Raw genomic sequence first — 22,220 nt, 5'->3', positions numbered from 1 at the left:
ACACAAAGCCTCATCCCAAGGGGAGAGGCCCCAACCAAGCTCTGCATCTTGGCTGTTTTCTCTTTCAACGCTGGCTTAGATACTCTGCTTCTGCTTCTTAAATGGAAGGTGAGCAGATATTAACCAATGGAAGGCTGAGTTTCCTTGGACCTTCAGGGAGTTTGCCCAGATTTTGCAAAAAATGTTGATGTCATCTTCCAAGTTAAGAAAAAGAACTGAAGCTACATGGGGTCTTAATCCCCTCCCCTCACCCAACCCATATGCCCACCTGGCTATTGACAACATAAGGGAGATTTTCTTGGGTCACTACTTGTTTCTTTTCTCCAAAATGAATTCCCAAGGAATTTGTTTCGTTTTCTAGAAAGGGAGTAAGTTGTGGTATGATCAGCAATACAGAGAGCCCCGTGATCAACTAGATTGGCAGATTCTCACTCCTATAGCCAAAATCCAGTCTTTGTACCCCTGTACTGAGTTGAGTCTCAGAAACAGTTTAGGGTGAAGTAGAAAAGAGTAGCTTTATTGCTTTGCCAGGGAGAGGGGGCCACAGCAGGCTAATGCCCTCAAAACTCTGTGTCCCAACCCAGAGAGCGTAGTGAGTAGTTTTATGGTAATGGTTCAAAGAGGACAGTGTGATCCATCTGTGGACATTCTTCTGATTGGTTGGTAATGAGGTTTCTAGGAGTCAGCATCATCAACCTTTTGGTTCCAACAGGTCTGGGGTCTGCATACTTGTGGGCAGTATGCAGTTAACTTCTTCCACCTGGTGGGGTTTCCGTATCTACAAAACAGCTCAAAGCTCTTATTACATGTATGCCTTGAGGGGGGACCAGGACCCTGCCCCAAGGCCACACTATTGTTTCCTGATTGTTTCTCTCTCTCCTCCCCATTAGCCACTGTTTGAACTGGCCACTGTCACTCAGGAAGGTCTGGAGGCAAATGAAACCTATTTCCCGTAATCAGGAAACCAGGGACACAAAAAGACTTTTGTGCCCAGGAGCCCCACAGGCTCTTGCTGGGTTTCACTCCTACCAGCTGGGTGACCTCATACAGGTTATTTAATTAATCTGGTTTCAGTTTCCTTACCCATAACATGGGAATAATAATAGTTACAGCCCTTAACTTTTGGAGTGGTTGTGAAGATTTAATGCAAAAACATAATGTAAAGCACCTGGTAAAGGAATGGTAGTCACGCGTCATGACGCTGATTTTCCTTCCTGGGACCATGGCGGACATTGCTGATCAACCACAGAACTCCTTTCTGAAGAGATCCAGCTACAGGGAGCCACTGCTTCTAATGGGTAGATTGAAGCTAGCATTCAGCTTGGAGCCCATTTGCCATCTCTAGCCTAGTATCTTTCCAGACATTTGGGAGGTGCTGAAATTTAGGCACTGTTATCATTATTAAACAGAAGCACCTTTGGCAAGGTGGCTGTTACATCCTGGGGCCCCTTCCCTGAATCTCCTTCAGGAGGTTGAGTGGCAGACTGTCATATACATTCCCATTGGCTACTAATGCTCAGCAGCCAGCCCGCTGGCCCCTCCTATTTAGTCTTTCAAAAGAGCTTATGAGATTAATGTATTTACTTTTTAAAGAATTTTTTTTTTTTTTTTTTACTGGGTGGATAGCACATTTGCTGCTAGCAGGCCAGCTCAATCCCAGGGCTGATGGGGGCTCACTGACGGTGCCCTCCAATTTCCATTTCTATCAAGCAAGAGCAGGGAGGCAAAGACAGATTAGAAGGAACCAGGACTTGATTGCAAGCTATGGCATCTAGCGCCACCTACTGTTATATCCCTGCCTTGCTACCATTGCCAACTGCATTGAAGTTGATAGCCTTACTCTGCCCTTAATGAGTAAATGGGAATATTTTCATAATCTCACTCAAATTACATTTTTTTCATTTATAACTTAATTTTGTAAAAATGCCAGATCCTCATGATGTCGTGGCGATGATAGTAACATTTCCTTGGCGTGTTTAGTTCCAAAGACCTACGTACCAAGTGTGTCCTTTAGACCTCTCCTGTCTTTTGAATAAAGACCCGGCAGGTGCCTGCGTAACTGGAGGGAGTGGCTTGCCTGGGGTCACACAGCTGAGGGGCCAGGACCTGGGGCTCCTAATTCACATGCTGTTATTCTCCCTGTGTGTCTGTCACCCCTCCACCTCTCTGCTCCCCCCAGGGCCGTCTTGGGACCACCTAGCTCAGCACCCTGCCAGGTCCCTCAAGGCACGGTTTGCATTCCCATAGGGCTCGTGCATAATGTGGATCCTGCTGGCTGATTCACAAAAGAGAGGAAGGGGAAGGCTGTATTGCACCCCATGGAAGAAAAGCCAGTGAAACAGTTCTTTATACTTTTGTGCTTTTTTCTGAATGTCAGTTGTGCCCACCCCCACCCCAAGGCTCCCTCCTCACCCTCTGTAACACGTCACTCTGCCTTCATTAACTGGAACGTTCATCCCCTCTGTGTGCTTCTCCAGAATCCATCTTCACACTCGTCTTCGTTCTCAAGGAGACTGGATGTATTAGAGTTCTTCAGAGAAAGAGAACTAATGGAATATGTTTAGGTATGCATACGGATTTGTTGTTGGTGTTCAGTTGCCAAGTCATGTCCTACTCTTTGAGACCACATGGACTGCAGCACGCCAGGCTTCCCTGTCCCTCACCATCTCCCGATGTTTGCTAAAGTTCATGTCCACTGAAATGGTGATGCTGTCTAGCCATCTCATCCTTTGTTGTCCTCTTCTCCTTCTGCCTTCTGTCTTTCTACAGAGATTTATTATAAGGGATTAGTTCATGGAGTTGTGGGGGCTGATAAGTCCCAAGACCTGCCTTTGGCAAACTTGAGACCCAGGAGAGCTGTTGGCAGAGCGCCAAAGGCCTAAGAACCAAGAGAGCTGATGGTGTTAAGTTCTAGTTCAAAAGCTTCCAGACTCAAGACCCAGGGAGGGCTGACATTTCAGTTTGAGTCCAAAGGCAGAAAAAAACTGATGTCCCAGCTGGAAGGCAGTTAGGCTAAAGGAATTTCCTCTTATTGGGGATGGTCTACCTTTTATTCTGTGCAGTCCTTCAAATGATTAGATGAGGCTCACCCTTATTAGGGAGGGCAGTCTGCTCTACTGTGTCTGTCAGGTTAAATCTTAAACTCGTCCAACAGCATCCTCACAGAAAAACCCAGAATAATATTTGTCCAAATGTCTGAGCAGTCCATGGCCCCGTCAAGTTGACACACACAATGAACCATAGCACCAGGCGACTGATCGTGGCTCTGCCAGCTGGCAAGCTATGTGAGTGTGCCTGATTGCCTCTCTGCTTCTGTTTCTCTTTCTCCACAATGGGTGGCATTTTCAGGATCCACCACAGCTTTCACACCAAGACCAGGTCAATCCAGCAGTCCCCAGTCAGTGAGTCGTTTCTGCCCTACGCTTGGACTCCTGCCACGGGCCAGTTTTGCCCTGGAGCTCACGCTGCACTGGCTGAGACTCCAGCGGGTCCCCATTGTGGTCTGAGACTCTCAATCCTGCTCACTCCTTTTCTCTTTCTCACCCTCAGTAAGACTCTTGTGCTCCTGTCTCAGTGCCCACTTCCCAGAGGGCCCAGCTGATGTAGATGTTAATATTCTTAAGAAGTTCAGGTCATTTACTCTGCAGAATGACTATACAGCAAGGTGACTATAGTTAATAATACTGTATTACATATTTGAAGGGAGAAGGCAATGGCACCCCACTCCAGTACTCTTGCCTGGGAAATCCCATGGACAGAGGAGCCTAGTAGGCTGCAGTCCGTGGGGTCGCTAGGAGTCGGACATGACTGAGCGACTTCACTTTCACTTTTCACTTACATGCATTGGAGGAGGAAATGGCAACCCACTCCAGTGTTATTTCCTGGAGAATCCCAGGGACAGCGGGCCCTGATGGGCTGCCGTCTATGGGGTCACACAGAGTTGGTCACGACTGAAGCGACTTAGCAGCAGCAGCAACATATTTGAAAGTTGTGAAGGGAGTCCATCTTAAAAGTCCTCATCACAAAAAAAAATTTTCTGTAACCATGTAAGGTGACAGATGTCAACTCGATTTATTGTGGTGGATTTATCTTGTGGTAGATTTTTTGTGGTGTACTATACAAATAGCAAATCATTATGTTGTACACCTGAAACAATGTTATATGTCAGTGATACCTCAAAAATAACAAATGCTGTCTAAAGGAGGCACCCTGCCTTTAGTGAAGAGAGTCTCTAAAGAATTCAGGAGCTCATTTCATATTTCAGTTGCAAGGTCTGCATCTGGATGAGGTCACTAGTTCAGGGTTATCCATACATTGTAAGTGGGTACCTGCCTTATACCCTTATTACAAAGAAGTTTACTCTCCCCAAAGGAAAGCATCGATCACCATGATAAAACCACCAAAGGCTTAAATATCAGTCTGCAAGCTGAGTTCTCTGGACTCATGTGTACACTCCTCCCATGGACCCTGCCCACTCTCTGCTTGCTTTGTTGTTTATACCTTGTCCGTAATGAGTCTGCAGTTTGCTAAACATCTTGCCTGTTCCTCAGTGTTCTCTTTTCCAACCGTCTCCCTTTCCCCCGCCCCCCTCACCACTTGACAGAGCATCCCCAGCTGTTCCCCTGACGTCTGTATCAACCCAAGTACATTTAGCAGGAATTCATTTCCATCTTAATCTGATTCAAGGAAGTGGATCATATTTTAAGAACTAACGAAGATGGGTTTAGAACATCCTTTCATAAAAGACAAGAGAACAACAGACATTTCAAAGATTGCCTCTCTGGCCTTGACCTTCAACCAATCATTCTGATCTTCTGCCATATAAAAATTCTTACAACAAAATCTAACAAAGCTCAATGGGCCAGCTTTGGAGGCAGCATCCATAAATTAATAGCTGTCACAGCTATCCCTTGTCTAGCCCCTGCCATGCAAAATTGGGAGCAGGGTAAAGTAGTGGTTAAGAACACATGCTTTTCAACAACAAACAGCAACAACAAAACCCGATTAAAAACTAGACAGAGGATCTGAACAGACATTTTTTAAGGAAGATGTATCCCGATGGTCAACAGATACATGAAAAGACATTCGGCATCTCTATAATCATCAGTTCAGTTCAGTTCAGTCGCTCAGTCGTGTCCAACTCTTTGTAACCCCATGAATTGCAGCACACCAGGCCTCCCTGTCCATCACCAACTCCCCGAGTTCACCCAGACTCACATCCATCGAGTCAGTGATGCCATCCAGCCATCTCATCCTCTGTTGTCCCCTTATCCTTCTGCCCCCAATCCCTCCCAGCATCAGAGTCTTTTCCAATGAGTCAGCTCTTCGAATGAGGTGGCCAAAGTACTGGAGTTTCAGCTTTAGCATCATTCCTTCCAAAGAAATCCCAGGGCTGATCTCCTTCAGAATGGACTGGTTGGATCTCCTTGCAGTCCAAGGGACTCTCAAGAGTCTTCTCCAACACCACAGTTCAAAAGCATCAATTCTTCGGTGCTCAGCCTTCTTCACAGTCCAACTCTCACATCCATACGTGACCACAGGAAAAACCAGAGCCTTGACTAGACGAACCTTTGTTGGCAAAGTAATGTCTCTGCTTTTGAATATGCTATCCAGATTGGTCATAACTTTCCTTCCAAGGAGTAAGCGTCTTTTAATTTCATGGCTGCAGTCACCATCTGCAGTGATTCTGGAGCCCAAAGAAATAAAGTCTGACACTGTTTCCCCATCTATTTCCCAAGAAGTGATGGGACTGGGTGCTATGATCTTAGTTTTCTGAATGTTGAGCTTTAAGGCAACTTTTTCACTCTCCTGTTTCACTTTCATCAAGAGGCTTTTTAGTTCCTCTTCACTTTCTGCCATAAGGGTGGTGTCATCTGCATATCTGAGGTTATTGATATTTCTCCCGGCAATCTTGATTCCAGCTTGTGTTTCTTCCAGTCCAGCGTTTCTCATGATGTACTCTGCATATAAGTTAAATAAGCAGGGTGACAATATACAGCCTCGACGTACTCCTTTTCCTATTTGGAACCAGTCTGTTGTTCCATGTCCAGTTCTTTTGCTTCCTGACCTGCGTACAAATTTCTCAAGAGGCAGGTCAGGTGGTCTGGTATTCCCATCTCTTTCAGAATTGTCCAAAGTTTATTGTGATCCACACAGTCAAAGGCGTTGGCATAGTCAATAAAGCAGAAATAAATGTTTTTCTGGAACTCTCTTGATTTTTCCATGATCCAGCGGAATTTGGCAATTTGATCTCTGATTCCTCTGCCTTTTCTAAAACCAGCTTGAACATCAGGAAGTTCACGGTTCACATATGGCTGAAGCCTGGCTTGGAGAATTTTGAGCATTACTTTACTAGCATGTGAGATGAGTGCAATTGTGCAGTAGTTTGAGCATTCTTTGGCATTGCCTTTCTTTGGGATTGGAATGAAAACTGACCTTTTCCAGTCCTGTGGCCACTGCTGAGTTTTCCAAATTTGCTGGCATATTGAGTGCAGCACTTTCACAGCATCGTCTTTCAGGATTTAGAATAGCTCAACTGGAATTCCATCACCTCCACTAGCTTTATTCATAGTGATGCTTTCTAAGGCCCACTTGACTTCACATTCCAGGATGTCTGGCTCTAGGTGAGTGATCACACCATCGTGATTATCTGGGTTGTGAAGATCTTTTTTGTACAGTTCTGTGTATTCTTGCCATCTCTTCTTTAATATCTTCTGCTTGTGTTAGGTCTGTACCATTTCTGTCCTTCATCGAGCCCATCTTTGCATGAAACGTTCCCTTGGTATCTCTAATTTTCTTGAAGAGATCTCTAGTCTTTCCCATTTTGTTGTTTTCCTCTATTTCTTTGCAATGATCGCTGAAGAAGGCTTTCTTATCTCTTATTGTGGAACTCTGCATTCAGATGCTTGTATCTTTCCTTTTCTCCTTTGCTTTTCGCTTCTCTTCTTTTCATAGCTCTTTGTAAGGCCTCCCCAGACAGCCATTTTGCTTTTTTGCATTTCTTTTCCATGGGGATGGTCTTGATCCCTGTCTCCTGTATAATGTCATGAACCTCATTCCATAGGTCATCAGGCACTCTATCAGATCTAGGCCCTTAAATCTATTTCTCACTTCCATTGTATAATCATAAGGGATTTGATTTAGGTCATACCTGAATGATCTAGTGGTTTTTCCCTACTTTCTTCAATTTAAGTCTGAATTTGGCAATAAGGAGTTCATGATCTGAGCCACAGTCAGCTCCTGGTCTTATTTTTGCTGACTGTATAGAGCTTTCCCATCTTTGGCTGCAAAGAATATAATCAGTCTGATTTCAGTGTTGACCATCTGGTCAGGGAAATGCAAATCAAAGCCACAGTGAGATATCACTTCACACCTGTTTGACTGGTCACTATCTAAAAGACAAGAATGGGAGAATGTGGAGGGAAGGCAGACCTCATACACTGTTGATGGGACTGCAAATTGGTGCAGCCACTCTGGAAAACAGTATGGAGATTCCTCAAAAAATTAAGAACAGAACATAAGAACATATGAGACCTAAATGTTCCACTTCAGTAGCCAAGATATGAAAACAATCCAAGTGGCCATCAGTGGATGAATAAATAAAAAAGATGTGGAGTGTGTGTGTGTGTGTGTGTGTGTAATACTTCTCAGCCATTAAAAGAATGAAATCCAGCCATTTGTCACAACATGGATGAGCCTTAAAGGTACTATGCTAAGTGAAATAAATCAGACAGAGAAAGACAAATACTGTATGATTTCACTCATATGTGGAATCAAAAATCAATAAATGAAACAAAAACAAATGTATAGATTAAGAGAACAGAATAGTGGTTACCAGAAGGGAAGGTGGTTGGGGAGGTGAGTGACACAGCGGGTGGAGGCACCTGTTTGGTGATGGATGGTTTTAGACTTGTCGTATCACTTCGTAGTATGTACAGATGTCAAATTATAATGCTGAAACTTATACACTAACAGAGAGAGACAACAACAGGAACCTAAAACAAGACACGTGCTTTGATGTCACTTGAACTGATCTCAGTGCCTGACTTTGCCGTTTAATAGCATGTTGTTTTCTGCTTTCGAAGCCTCACTTTGCTCCTCTGTAAAATGGGAAGAATAATAATGAGGCGAGGACCAAGTGGAATCATGTATTTCAAAGAAGAACACATTTAGGCTCGTGTATGGCACGTAGGTGAATGATAATGTCATTGGTAGACAGCATTAGGTCCTCTTCACAGATGAGGAACAGACTCGGGGCAGGTGTGTGACTTGCCTGGTTACCCGACAGTGAAGTGACAGAATTAGGACCCCAACCTGGGCCTTTTGGACAACAAAGATCTTTCCATGCATTCCTACCACCTCCACCTGTCAGCTACCAGGTTAAGCGAAATCGTTTCCAAATGCTACTGTTTAAAACAGTCCCAGCGCATGAGTATTAAATGTGAGTAAGTGTGTGTGCATGCCCTAAGTCACTTTAGCCATGTCCAAACTTTGCAACCCTATGGACCATAGCCCACTAGGTTTCTCTGTCCATGGGATTCTCCAGGCAAGAATACTAGAGTGGGTTGCCATTTCCTCCTCCAGGGTATCTTTCTAACCCAGGGATCAAACCCATGTCTCCTGCATCTCCTGCATTGCAGGCAGATTCTTTACCACTGAGCCACAGGGTAATAAGCCCCTGAATGTGAATGTACCTGCCCCAAAACCATCCCTACCTCAGGCTCCACTATGGGTCTATGCAAATGCATCATCTTACAACCTGACGCATTATAGGACGTCACATTGCGTTTCTCACAGCCCTGCCCTCAGAGACCCATATGTAGATGAGAGGCAGGACACGTGATACAGAAGGGGACAGGGCAGAGATTCGCCTTGGCTTTCCAGGCAGCAGAGAATGGAGGCGCCACCCACACTCTGCAGAGCAATGGAAGAACTGAAGGATCTTAAGACCAGGGGCACACCCGAGGGAAGCAAAGACAAAATCAAGTCTCCCAGGATAGCTTTTATGAAAGTCAGCTAGGGATAGTCACAGAAATTAAACAAAGGTGATAGGATTGTACTTGGCTTTTATTTTCTCCTTTTTTTTTTTTTTTAAAATCTTTCCCTGGTATCTGTTAGTTCATTTCTTAACCAGATGATGATCTAAAACGTAGAGTTGTATTGCAAACGTGTTATCTCTGTAAGGAGACACCTCAGTCAATGTCTGTAGGGAGGAAATACTTAGCATTAGCTTGTTTTTCAGCAGGAAGGATCTAAAGGGTGTGGTACACAAAACAGGAGTTTTGATGCAAGCAGAGCTGGTCTCTGAGATCTGGAATATACAGTACTTCCTGGGGAAAGAAACTGGGGAAAGTTGGAGAGTTCTGCATTTTCTCGAAAGGTGGGTTTTGATAATGATCTTGAGAGGGCTAGAATGATCCTAATTCTGGATATGCATCTTAGCCACAGGAAATTCTGGGGGTGTCAGGCTTAGAATCAAAAGATAAGGGATGTACAAAGTTATCATCTGCAAATGGGTCCTCTATTAAAGGGAAAACCAGCTTTGTAGTCTAAAAATAACTGATCAGCACCTGGAGCCAAGGCATTTGTATAAGCTATAGCATAACCATTGGTGGGGGGGTGGGAGGAGTCATTTTCATTTCCTACTCCCCGTGGAAGACTGATCCTTGCAAACTACATTTCCCAGGCACGCTTGCCAACTGGCTTCCCTGTAGGTTTAGCCAGTAGGAGGTGGAGCAGGAAATTGGAGGGAGGGAGAAAAAGAGGGAGAGAGAGAAGGAGGCAAGCTACTGTGTTTCTCCCCATCTCTCACTCAGCTTCCAGTGGCACCTTCAGCTGAAAATACTTCTCTTCCACAAGTCCAGCTTCTACCAAGTGGCCCAATTCTAGAGCTTCTGAAGGCTACCTTTTCCCTTAGTCCTTCTAGCACCGGAAGTGGTAGAAGTTTCATTTTGCTAATCTCTAGCATGACTTCGGAGAAGGCAATGGCACCCCACTCCAGTACTCTTGCCTGGAAAATCCCATGGATGGAGGAGCCTGGTAGGCTGCAGTCCATGGGGTCGCTAGGAGTCAGACATGACTGAGCGACTTCACTTTCAGTTTTCACTTCCATGCATTGGAGAAGGAAATGGCAACCCACTCCAGTGTTCTTGCCTGGAGAATCCCAGGGATGGGGGAGCCTGGTGGGCTTCCGTCTATGGGGTCACACAGAGTCGGACACGACTGAAGTAACTTAGCAGCAGCAGCAGCATGACTTATCTTCCCTAATTTGGCTTTTCAGCTCTTCTGACACCTTTGTAACTGCTCCCCTAAATTACAGTCTTGAACTATCTAGCATGAACTGTCTAGCAGGATTTCCTGCCTGTACCCCTGCCTGATACTGTGTGTTAAAACATACTTTATTTATTTATTTACTAGAGTACAGTTTATTTACATAGGGGCTTCCCTGGTGGCTCAGCAGTGAACAACCTGCCTGCACTGTGGGAGATACAGGAGACACAGATTTGATCCCTGGGTCAGGAAGATCCCATGGAGGAAAGAATGGCAACCCACTCCAGTATTCTTGCCAGGAAAATCCCATGGCCAGAGGAGCCTGGCGGGCTACAGTCCCTGGGGTCTCACAGAGTCAGACACGACTGAGTAAATGAACACACTGAACACAGTTCATTTACAGTGTCGTGTTAGTTTCTGCTCTACAGCAAAGTGAATCAGTTATATGTATTTATATATATATATACACACACACACACACACACACACACACACATACATACACACATAGACACACACTATTTTTTTTAGCTTCCTTTCCATAGTGGTCATTACAGAGCATTGAGTAGAGTTCCCTGTGCTGTACAATACGCCCTTATTAATTGTCTGTTTTATATATAGCAGTGTGTATGTGTCAATCTCAATCTTCTAGTTTGTTCCCCCCACCAGTAACCGTAAGTTTGTTTTCTGTTAATACAGCTGTAACTCGATTTCTGTTTTGTAGATAAGTTCATTTGTGCCCAAAATAGACTTTTAAATTACATCATTCCAGGCTCTTAGATTACTCATTTAAAACAACATTAAAAACTTACATTTTGCTTATTCTGATAGTCAGAATTGCTTTACAAATAAGAACAATGCTATTATTTTATTATTAGATAGTTGATATAAGTAAACTATTTTAGAATCAGGGAAAAAATGTAGCCAAAATAAAAATTATTATTTATCTACAGTTCAAGCAGTCAAAGATAACATCCCTTTTAACAATAGGTTGTATTTACTTCCATGGACTTCACTGGTGGCTCAGATGGTGAAGAGTCATTCTGCTAATGCAAGAGACCCAGGTTCCATCCCTGGGTCGGAAGATCCCCTGGAGAAAGGAACGGCAACCCACTCCAGTATTCTTACCTGGAGAATTCCTATGGAAGGAGGAGCCTGGCAGGCTACAGCCCACGGGGTCACAAAGAGTCGGACACGACTGAGCGACTAACACTTACTACCTGCTTATTCTTTGCCATGTATCAATATTTTAAATCATAGTTTATATCAGTTTATATATATTTTTAGGAATTTCTATAGATTTTTATGAATGTAAACCTTAAAACTCTCTATGATCTAAGCTCTTAAACGCTTTGTATCTGTAACATTCATTTTTCCCTTGAAATTATACTCCCTTCCACATCAGTTGAGTATGCATCTCAGCAACATTAAATAGTAGCACCAAATTCAGAGCATCATACACCATTGTCTGGCTTGACCACAGTTTATTCGCCCAGTGCCTGTTGCTGGACATTTAGATGTTTTTCACTATTACTGACACTGCTGTGGTAGACATCCTCATGGATAAATCTTTTTTTTATCCTTGCTGCATAATTTTCTTGGCTAGAAGCAGATTTGCTTTAGCAAAAGAACATGTATTTTTAAGACTTGTCATTACATATGGTGAAATTTCCCTCTAGAAAGGTTGTAGAGATGGCAGTTCTTGGACGCTTTGTGAACTTCTCATTGTGCTCACATCGAAGTGTGTTTATAAATATCCTGACAGCCAACACTCCCTCACTCAATGCCCGTTATTATCAGTGGCTTATTTCACTTGTAATTAAACAGTTATCACAATAATAATGGTCTCTAAGAATCCACTGAAATACTGCAATAATTTCAGCAATTGTGGAGCGAATCTTCTCCTGCTAAAGCCTTGTGTCAAGCCAAGGACATAATTTGGTTTTGCGTCTGTAAATTGTTCAGCACCAATCCCAATCTATATAAACTCAGTCTTTTACAGTAGTGTGAATTCCTGGTGCCCAGGCAACTGTCATTAGGTGAGATTTCAGGGAAAATACTTGAAATTTGGACAGTTATCATAGTTCCTTCATGAAGTGGGTGAAACCTGGGATGTTTAGGAGACTAAAGGGTACACAGCTGATGCCAGGAAGCATTTCAGTCATAGGTTTTCAAATTATGGCAAGGAAATCTCAATGTGTTCATTTTGTCTTTGTTCATAAATGTGTTCTAATCATAACATCTGTGATGAACATTGCTTTGGTTCTGAAAGAAGGAATTGGGTGCTTAAAAAAGGGGAGGGGGATTAGAAAAAGGCAACCCTGATTTCAAATGTTTGATCTCAAAATAGGGCCAATGTCATTGCTTTCACTGAAAAAAATGCACCAGAATAGGAATCATCTGATCTTAATTTTCTAGAGGAGAAAGAGAAGTGGTTGAAATAATTATTGATCTGTTGCTGCCCTGACACATTTAAGGGAGGAAGCTGTTTCAGAAATACTGTGGTTGTGAGGGGAAAAAAAGCCAAGTCAACTGGCTGAAATAGTAAAGGAAATGTTCATGAAAAGGTCAGGTTCTGGTGAAGGTTGATCAATTCAACAAGGTACCATGGAACGGGTTTTTCTTTGACTCTCCTGTCTGCTCTTCCCCACATCTTCTTCAGCTGGAGGGTAGCTCCCTCATGGGCACAAAATGGCTGCCAACAACCCCCACAGGTATCTGCTTCTCTGTCCACAGTCTCTGAGGAAATAGAACTTCTCTGCCTGTGGTTCCTTAGACTTAAGAACCATGTTTCTTAGAAACTTGTAACTCATTAGTCCAAACTGGGTTACATGACCATCCCTCAGCCAGTCACTGCGATGTGAGGTGGGCTCTGTGCTGTCTGGCTCCAGTTAGGACCACCCCTGTTGCTGATACCATGAGTTTTTTCCGAGGCACAAGTGCTCCATGGGAGAGGGGCAGGAAGTCTTAGCAGGCAAACCCATATCAAGAGGAGAGAAAGGATACCAGGAGTGTGAGAAAAGCCAATGTCCATTATTTAGAAGTTTTAAGAAGAACTCCTGGAAATTCTTACAGGCCTCCTTGGAAGTCTACCTTTCCACCCTCAAGTCTACTTCACCATCCCTCAAGATGTAAACTGATAGATTTGCCATCAATTTTCAGCCAAGGGATAGAAAGATCATTGTGTATTGGGATAAGCTTGATATATTACCTATAAGTTATTGGTAATGATAGCTAGAGAGAGAAAGTTTATAAATGACTTCATTGTTTCATGTCTGCTGCTGCTGCTGCTCAGTCGCTTCAGTCGTGTCCGACTCTGTGCGACCCCATAGACGGCAGCCCACCAGGCTCCCTCATCCCTGGGATTCTCCAGGCAAGAACACTGGAGTGGGTTGCCATTTCCTTCTCCAGTGCATGAAAGTGACAAGTGAAAGGGAAGTCACTCAGTCATGTCCGACTCTTAGTGACCCCCTGGACTGCAGTCCACCAGGCTCCTCCATCCATGGGATTTTCCAGGAAAGAGTACTGGAGTGGGTTGCCATTGCCTTCTCCGGTTTCATGTCTAGAACTTATTCAAGGCTGTCTCAGATACATTTTTGTATCCTCTATGCTTAATTTGGGCTTCCCAGGTGGTGCCAGTGGTAAAGAATCTTCCTGCCAGTGCAGGAGACACAAGAGACATGGGTTCAGTCCCTTTTAACAATATGTTATATTTACTTCCATGGGCTTCCCTGGTGGCTCAGATGGTGAAGAGTCGTTCTGCCAATGCAAGAGACCCAGGTTCCATCCCTGGGTCAGAAGATTCCCTGGAGAAGGAAATGGCAACCCACTCCAGTATTCTTGCCTGGAAAATTGGATGAACAGAGGAGTCTGGCAGGCTACAGTCCATGGGGTCGCAAGGAGTCGGACACTACTGAGCACGCATGCATGCACGCACGCATGCTGTATTTAGTGAACAAGGAGTACCTGGGGACTTGCAGTAGATTCTCCACCTCTAATCTGAGCTGCCTGGCGCAGGACACATACTGGGTGACCCAGGAAAAAAGTGGTTCAGAATCAGGCAGGCCAGTGACAGTCCCTTCTCTCTACTCCAGACCCCACTCTCCATCTCCTCCACCCCACCAGAAATGTCATGCAATTTTTAAAAGATATTTTTTGGAGTATAATTGTTCTACCATGTTGTATTAGTTTCTGCTGTACAGCAAAGTGAATCAGTCACACAATATACCTCTATCTACTCTTTTCTAGATTCTTTTCCATATAGGTCATAACAGGGTATTGAGTAGAGTTTCCTGTGCTTCACAGTAGGTCCTTATTAGTTATCTATTTTATACATAGCTGTGTGTATATGTCAATCCTAACCTCCAAATATAACCTCCAATCCTAACCTCCTCCATCCTAGGATAAACATAAATTCGTTTGCTAAATCTGTGATGCTGTTTCTGTTTTGTGAATAACTTCATTTGTATCATTTTTTTAGATTCCACATGTAATCAATAGCGTACGATATCTGTCTTTCTCTGACTTACTCCTCTCAGTATGACAATCTCTGGGTCCATCCAAATTCATTCAGTTTTGATATGGCTCCATTCCCTGCCTTCTTCATTCCACTCAAAAGGCCCAGAGCAGCAGGCACCACAGCCCAATTTTATTTTTGGAGCAAGTGGGTGATGGTGGCTGCTGAGAAAGCACCATGCCTCTGCCCACGTGTCCACATTACTGTGATTTCTGTTAGTGAGGAGCTGACCCGTCCTCGCTGTGCCTTCAGAAGCCACTCTCAGTACAGTTCCAGCCATCCGCCATGGTCAAGTTTCACTTGCCATTTATTTTTTCTTTAAATCTTTTCTCTTTGTTTATTATATAACTGATTAACATTTACTGCAGAGCAATGGGAAAATCACATAAGCTAAGAGAAAGTAATAAAATCTGCCATAATCCCACCCCAGAGAGAATTACCACATGACAAGGGAGGTTTTTTTTTTTAATATCTTTTGATATGTGTACATTCAAACAGATCATTTTTCCAAAAACGAAGAATCATGCAATACCTATTACTTTGTAATGAGTCTTTCTCAGAGAACTCCTCAGAGCATCTCTACACTTTACATTGTTATACTGCCATTACATTTAACTGCTGCATAGCATTCTGTCCTTACGACGCACCATGATTGCTGAACCTATCATTTGTTGTGAAGCTGTGATTTCACGAGTTTGCTGTCACAGGCAGCATCCTAGCAGTTTTGTGGACGAACCTCTGTGCCCGTGCAAGGATAGTCCCACAGGATGCCTGACAGCAGAAGAAATCGTTAGACCCAAGGGCATGCCCGCTTTTACAGCATTTAGTATGCACTGATGAATTGCCCTTCAGAAAAGACATTACAATGTATTCGCCCCCCAGTTTCTTCTGAAAGCATCCATTGTCTCATAATTCCATGGCATTTCCTTTAATTAAAAAAACCTAATATTACAGGAATTAATTTTAAGACAAGATAATCAAGTTAATAGTCTTGTTATTGTTCACCAAATTGGTGACTGAGAAAAGTGACTTTTATATTAAAATATAGTTAATTGAACTCTCTTCTTTATATTGACCCAGTATCCACCTTTGAGTAATAAATTTATCTTGTGAGGTTTCTCCAGTGGCTAAGAAAGGCAGATGAATAGCAAAAGGGAAAGAAAAACCCATAAACAATCACTTGGATAAGTCACTCATAAAATCCTGCTAGGGGAGCGGTGGGAAGGGTACATTTGCATCTTTATAGACAAAGTTCAGCTGTCTAAATCCACTACCTCTGCCACCTTCAACAATGATTATCAATATTCAACTTTTTGTCTGAGTATAATGCTCATAATAGAAGCTTCTGTTTTTCCAAAGCTTGCTGTGAGTCAGAAATTTAGCAACTAATTTGATCATCACAACAAGGTAGGAAATAGTCCCCCATTCTTCTGCTGGAGGAACTAGGACCCAGAGAGGATGAGTAATTTTTCCAAGGTCACACAGGCAGTCACCAGACAGAATGAGGATCAGAGCTCAGATGCGTCCATCTCCAAAGCTCTTGCTGTTTCCAGCACGCCCTGGGGCCTCTCTCTGGTGGAGACAAGGATGCTGTGACCCCCAAGGGCCCCTCCAACCTGATCAGACGTCTCACGTGAGCACACGGGCCTCCTGCAGCCCAGCTCCGCTGCTAACAGTTGTACTAATGCTTTTCCTCTCACTTCTTGACTTTCCTCAGGTCCCAGAAAAGCCAATGAGAAGCATCAGGTATATGGAGAAGGAAATAATAAACCTCAAGAAAGACCTTAAACGAAGCCGGTGAGTGAGCCCCGCACTGAATGACCCGCAGACAAGCTGATAGGGATGAGCCGATAGGCTACGGGGGGACGCGTGTGGGACTTTGCCCAGTCTCAGTGCCCCTCGGCCATAAGCCAGAGATTGGCAGGAGGGCGGCCCTGGGAGGACTGGGGACAGACCCATTTCTTGGCTGGACTTTGCAGGGAGTACCAGTGTGACCTGCACCAGAGTGACCTCCCCATTCTTGCTCAGGCCAGTCCTGTGCCTAGAATTCCCTCTGCTTTCCTTCCTGGGACTGAATCCAACTCAAGAGAGTCTTCATGTGCTCCAGAAAATTCTTCCCTTTTTACGGCACACCCCACAGCATGGTAGCCAAGAGTCAGATGGACTTGGTCTCAAATATGGGCCCAGCTACCTGCCAGCTGGTGACACTGGAGGAGCTACTTCACCTCCCTGAGTCTCCGTTTCCTTAACTGTGGAGTAAATATGATAATATGGGGTTGTTAGAAAGACACGGTGAGATACATTGAAATGCCAGAGCCTTGTACACAGTGTCACTCGTAGATTTTCCACCGCACCAATTCCTTCCTGCACGGTAGCAAGAGCAAACTGACATCTGGGACCATATTTTATTCATTGCTGTGGGGTGAGGTGGAATTGCCCTCTCCTCACCCCTTAACTCCTTCCTGGGACCTGTAGCATTCCAAGGTGGGGTTGTACATGGGGCTTTTGGCAGAGCAACTCAAGGCAGGGTGAGAAATGGAGATTCTTTTAACAGAAAACACACAAGAGACATGCTAAGCAGGGGGTGCTACAGGCAGCGTGGGCAGCTGGCGGTCAGCTTTTCTTACATGTCTCCCACTCTGAGCCAGACCCCAGTAAGAATCACAGGGAGACGTTTCCTTCCTCACTGCTGTGGTCAGAAAGTCCTTCCTTCGCTGCCCACCCAAGTCTTTACCCTGTGTAACAGCACAGCTTTGACTGAATGGGATGACTCAACCCAAGAAGAGGCAGGAAGCTATGGGCTTTAGAAACTGGGGAGAAGGAAGGGATGAAGGGGGATGAAGGGAGGCATCAAGACAGGGTCCCAGAGAACAATTCCCCACCAGCCACCAGAGGTATGGCTGTATCGGCTCTGAGAGGGTCTCTGGACACCCACTGTCCAGCAGAAATATAATGTGATCTGTTCATGTAAATTAAAAATTGTCAGTAGTCCACATTGAAAAAAAATTAAAAAGTGGGGGAAAAAACAGGTGAAAGTCATTCTAATAATATATTTAGCCAAATATATCCAAAATATTATCATTCAACATGTAATCAATATAAAAAGGTATTTTTTAAAAGGTATTAATGACAAATTTATATTCTCCTTTAAACATGTGATGAAAATGGGTGAATGATGAAATCCACAATGTACAGTTACACTTAGAACATATATTAATTTAGACTCACCACATTTCAAGTGATCAGTAGTTAATTATGGACTGAATTGTGTCCGCTCAGAACCTGTGTGTTGAAACCCCAGCCCTCTACATAATTGCATTTGGAGAGAGGGCCATTGAAAAGGTCAGTTCAGTCTCTCAGTCATGTCTGACTCTTTGACCCCATGGACTGCAGCACACCAGGCTGTCCATCACCAACTCCCGAACCTTGCTCAAACTTGTGTCCATCAAGTCAGTGATGCCATCCAACCCTCTGATCCTCTGTCGTCCCCTTCTCTTCCTGCCTTCAGTCTTTCCCAGCATCAAGGTCTTTTCCAGTGAGTCAGTTCCTCTCATCAGGTGGCCAAAGTATTGGCGTTCAGCTTTAGCAACAATCCTTCCAATGAATATTCAGCACTGATTTCCTTTAGGATGGACTGGTTGGATCTCCTTGCAGTTCAAGGGACTCTCAAGAGTCTTCTCCAACACCACAGTTCAAAAGCATCAATTCTTTGGTGCTCAGCTTTCTTTATAGTCCAGCTCTCACATCTTCTCACATACATGACTACTGGAAAAACCATAGCTTTGACTAGATGGACATTTGTTGGCAAAGTAATGTCTCTCTTTTTTAATATGCTGTCTAGATTGGTCATAGCTTTTCTTCCAAGGACCAAGCATCTTTTAATTTCGTGGCTTCAGTCACCAACTACAGTGATTTTGGAGCCCCCCAAAATAGTCTGTCACTGTTTCCCCATCTATTTGCCGTGAAGTGATGGGACCGAATGCCATGATCTTAGTTTCTGAATGTTGAGTTTTAAACCAACTTTTTCACTCTCCTCTTTCACTTTCATCAAGAGGCTCTTTAGTTCTTCACTTTCTGCCGTAAGGGTGATGTCATCTGCATATCTGAGGTTATTGATATTTCTTCTGGCAATCTTGATTTCAGCTTGTGCTTCATCCAGCCAAGCATTTCACATGATGTACTCTGCATATAAGTTAAATAAGCAGGGTGACAATATACAGCCTTGACATACTCCTTTCCCGATTTGGAACCAGTCTGTTGTTCCATGTCCAGTTCTAACTGTTGCTTCCTGACCTACATACAGGTTTCTCAGGAGACAGGTAAAGTGGTCTGATATTCCCATGTCTTAAAGAATTTTCCACAGTTTATTGTGATCCACACAGTCAAAGGCTTTGGCGTAGTCAATAAAGCAGAAGTAGAAATTTTTCTGGAACTCTCTTGCTTTTTTGATGATCCAGTGGATGTTGGCAATTTGGTCTTAAATGAAGCCAGTGAGCGAGACCTACACCAAACGACCCGCAGACAAGCTGATAAGGATGAGCTGATAGGCTTCGGGGTCTTTGCCCAGTCTCAGTGCCCCTCAGCCTTAACCATAAGCTGGAGGTTGGCAGGAGGGCAGCCCTGGGAGGACTGGGGACAGGCCCATTTCTTGGCTGGACTTTGCAGGGAGTACCTGCATCAGAGTGACCCGCCCCCCATTCTTGCTCAGACCAGTTCCTTTGCCTTTTCTAAATACAGCTTGAACATCAGGAAGTTCACAGTTCATGTATTGCTGAAGCCTGGCTTGGAGAATTTTGAGCATTACTTTACTAGCATGTGAGATGAGTGCAATTGTGTGGTAGTTTGAGCATTCTTCGGCATTGCCTTTCTTTGGAAATAGAATGAAAACTGACCTTTTCCAGTCCTGTGGCCACTGCTGAGTTTTCCAAAGTTGCTGGCATATTGAGTGCAGCACTTTAACAGCATCGTCTTTTATGATTTGAAATAGCTCAACTGGAATTCCATCACCTCCACTAGCTTTGTTCGTAGTGATGCTTCCTAAGGCTCACTTGACTTTGCATCCCAGGATGTATGGCTTTAGGTGAGTGATCACACCATCATGGTTATCTGGGTCATGAAGCTCTTTTTTGTATGGTTCTTCTGTGTATTCTTGTCACCTCTTCTTAATATCTTCTGCTTCTGTTAGGTCCATACTATTTCTGTCCTTTATTGTACCCATCTTAGCATGAAATATTCCCTTGGTATCTCTAATTTTCTTGAAGAGATCTCTAGTCTTTCCCATTATATTGAAAATGTAATTAAAGTTAAATGAGGTCAGAAAGGTGGGGCCCTAGTCCGGTCGGATTGGTATACTCATAAGAGGAGGAGAGGATGCCAGGAAAATGCACTCATAGAGAAAAGGCCAGGCAAGGGCTTAGCTAGTAGACGTCTTCTGAACTGTAGGAGATGCACCTTGATCATGGACTTGTGGCCTCCAGAACTAAGAGGAAATAAACATCTGTTGTTTAGACCATGTGTTCTGTTCTGACAGCCCCATCAGACTCATGTAATTGTCACTGTTGTAATTACCCTTGAGAGAATGTCCCAGCGCAAGGGGGATGATGGCAGAGCCAAGCTCAGAGATGGCCTGTGTACTTGGCCCTCAGAATCAAGGGGTGAGATCCACAGGGACCCCTCTGTTAGTTGTAGACGCATGGCCCTGTACAGTGTGTGGATCCAGGTTATATGGCTTTGACTTCCCCCATGGCTCAGCGAGAAAAAATCTGCCTGCCCTGCAGGAGACGTGGGAGATGAGGGTTTAATCCCTGGGTCAGGAAGATCCCCTGGAGGAGGAAATGGCAACCCATTCCAGTATTCTTTCTGGGACATATCCCACAGGCTGCCATCCAGAGGGTCACAGAGAGTCGGACACATCTGAGTGAGTGAGCATAGAAGGCTTTAGAGGTTAATGCTTTGGGAACCCATGAGAGGTAGAGATAAGAGGCCAGGAGTTACCTGTGTGGGGACATCCAGGCAGGTGGCAAAGAAAGAGGGTTGTGCACAATTGAGGGCACACCTCCCAGTGGGGATTTGTCCTCTGCTCTGGACTGGAATGGGTGAATTTAACTCAGATGACCATTATATCTACTACTGCGGGCAGGAATCCCTCAGAAGAAATGGAGTAGCCATCATGGTCAACAAAAGAGTCCGAAATGCAGTACTTGGATGCAGTCTCAAAAACGACAGAATGATCTCTCTTCATTTCCAAGGCAAACCATTCAATATCACAATATCACAGTAATCCAAGTCTATGCCCCAACCAGTAACGCTGAAGAAGCTGAAGTTGAACGGTTCTATGAAGACCTACAAGACCTTTTAGAACTAACACCCAAAAATGATGTCCTTTTCATTATAGGGGACTGGAATGCAAAAGTAGGAAGTCAAGAAACACCTGGAGTAACAGGCAAATTTGGCCTTGGAATACGGAATGAAGCAGGGCAAAGACTAATAGAGTTTTGCCAAGAAAATGCACTGGTCATAGCAAACACCCTCTTCCAACAACACAAGAGAAGACTCTACACATGGACATCACCAGATGGTCAACACCGAAATCAGATTGATTATATTCTTTGCAGCCAAAGATGGAGAAGCTCTATACAGTCAGCAAAAACAAGACCAGGAGCTGACTGTGGCTCAGATCATGAACTCCTTATTGCCAAATTCAGACTGAAATTGAAGAAAGTAGGGAAAACCACTAGACCATTCAGATATGACCTAAATCAAATCCCTTATGATTATACAATGGAAGTGAGAAATAGATTTAAGGGCCTAGATCTGATAGATAGAGTGCCTGATGAACTATGGATGGAGGTTCATGACATTGTACAGGAGACAGGGATCAAGGCCATCCCCATGGAAAAGAAATGCAAAAAAGCAAAATGGCTGTCTGGGGAGGTCTTACAAATAGCTGTGAAAAGAAGAGAAGTGAAAAGCAAAGGAGAAAAGGAAAGATACAAGCATCTGAATGCAGAGTTCCAAAGAATAGCAAGAAGAAATAAGAAAGCCTTCCTCAGCGATCAATGCAAAGAAATAGAGGAAAACAACAGAATGGGAAAGACTAGAGATCTCTTTAAGAAAATGAGAGATATCAAGGGAATATTTCGTGCAAAGATGGGCTCGATAAAGGACAGAAATGGTATGGACCTAACAGAAGCAGAAGATATTAAGAAGAGGTGACAAGAATACACAGAAGAACTGTACAAAAAAGATCTTCATGTCCCAGATAATCACGATGGTGTGATCACTCACCTAGAGCCAGACATCCTGGAATGTGAAGTCAGGTGGGCTTTAGAAAGCATCACTACAAACAAAGCTAGTGGAGGTGATGGAATTCCAGTTGAGCTCTTTCAAATCCTGAAAGGTGATGCTGTGAAAGTGCTGCACTCAATATGCCAGC

At 44.0% G+C, this 22,220-nt stretch overlaps 1 protein-coding gene across 1 annotated transcript in view; it reads left to right on the top strand.

The window, feature by feature from the left end:
• The window catches only part of CCDC60 (coiled-coil domain containing 60), a 171,829-nt gene that overhangs the window by 63,792 nt on the left and 85,817 nt on the right, over window positions 1–22,220 (top strand). Inside the window, exon 2 of the mRNA XM_010841403.1 lies at window positions 16,503–16,582. Within this exon, the coding sequence (XP_010839705.1) occupies window positions 16,503–16,582 (80 nt within the window). The remainder of the gene's footprint in view (window positions 1–16,502; window positions 16,583–22,220) is intronic.

The sequence above is a fragment of the Bison bison genome, unplaced genomic scaffold (assembly GCF_000754665.1).
Source record: "Bison bison bison isolate TAMUID 2011002044 unplaced genomic scaffold, Bison_UMD1.0 scf7180017864160, whole genome shotgun sequence".
NCBI classification, from domain to species: domain Eukaryota; kingdom Metazoa; phylum Chordata; class Mammalia; order Artiodactyla; family Bovidae; genus Bison; species Bison bison.
The sequence above is the reverse complement of the archived record's forward strand: the minus strand, read 5'-3'. Positions and strand labels throughout refer to the sequence as shown.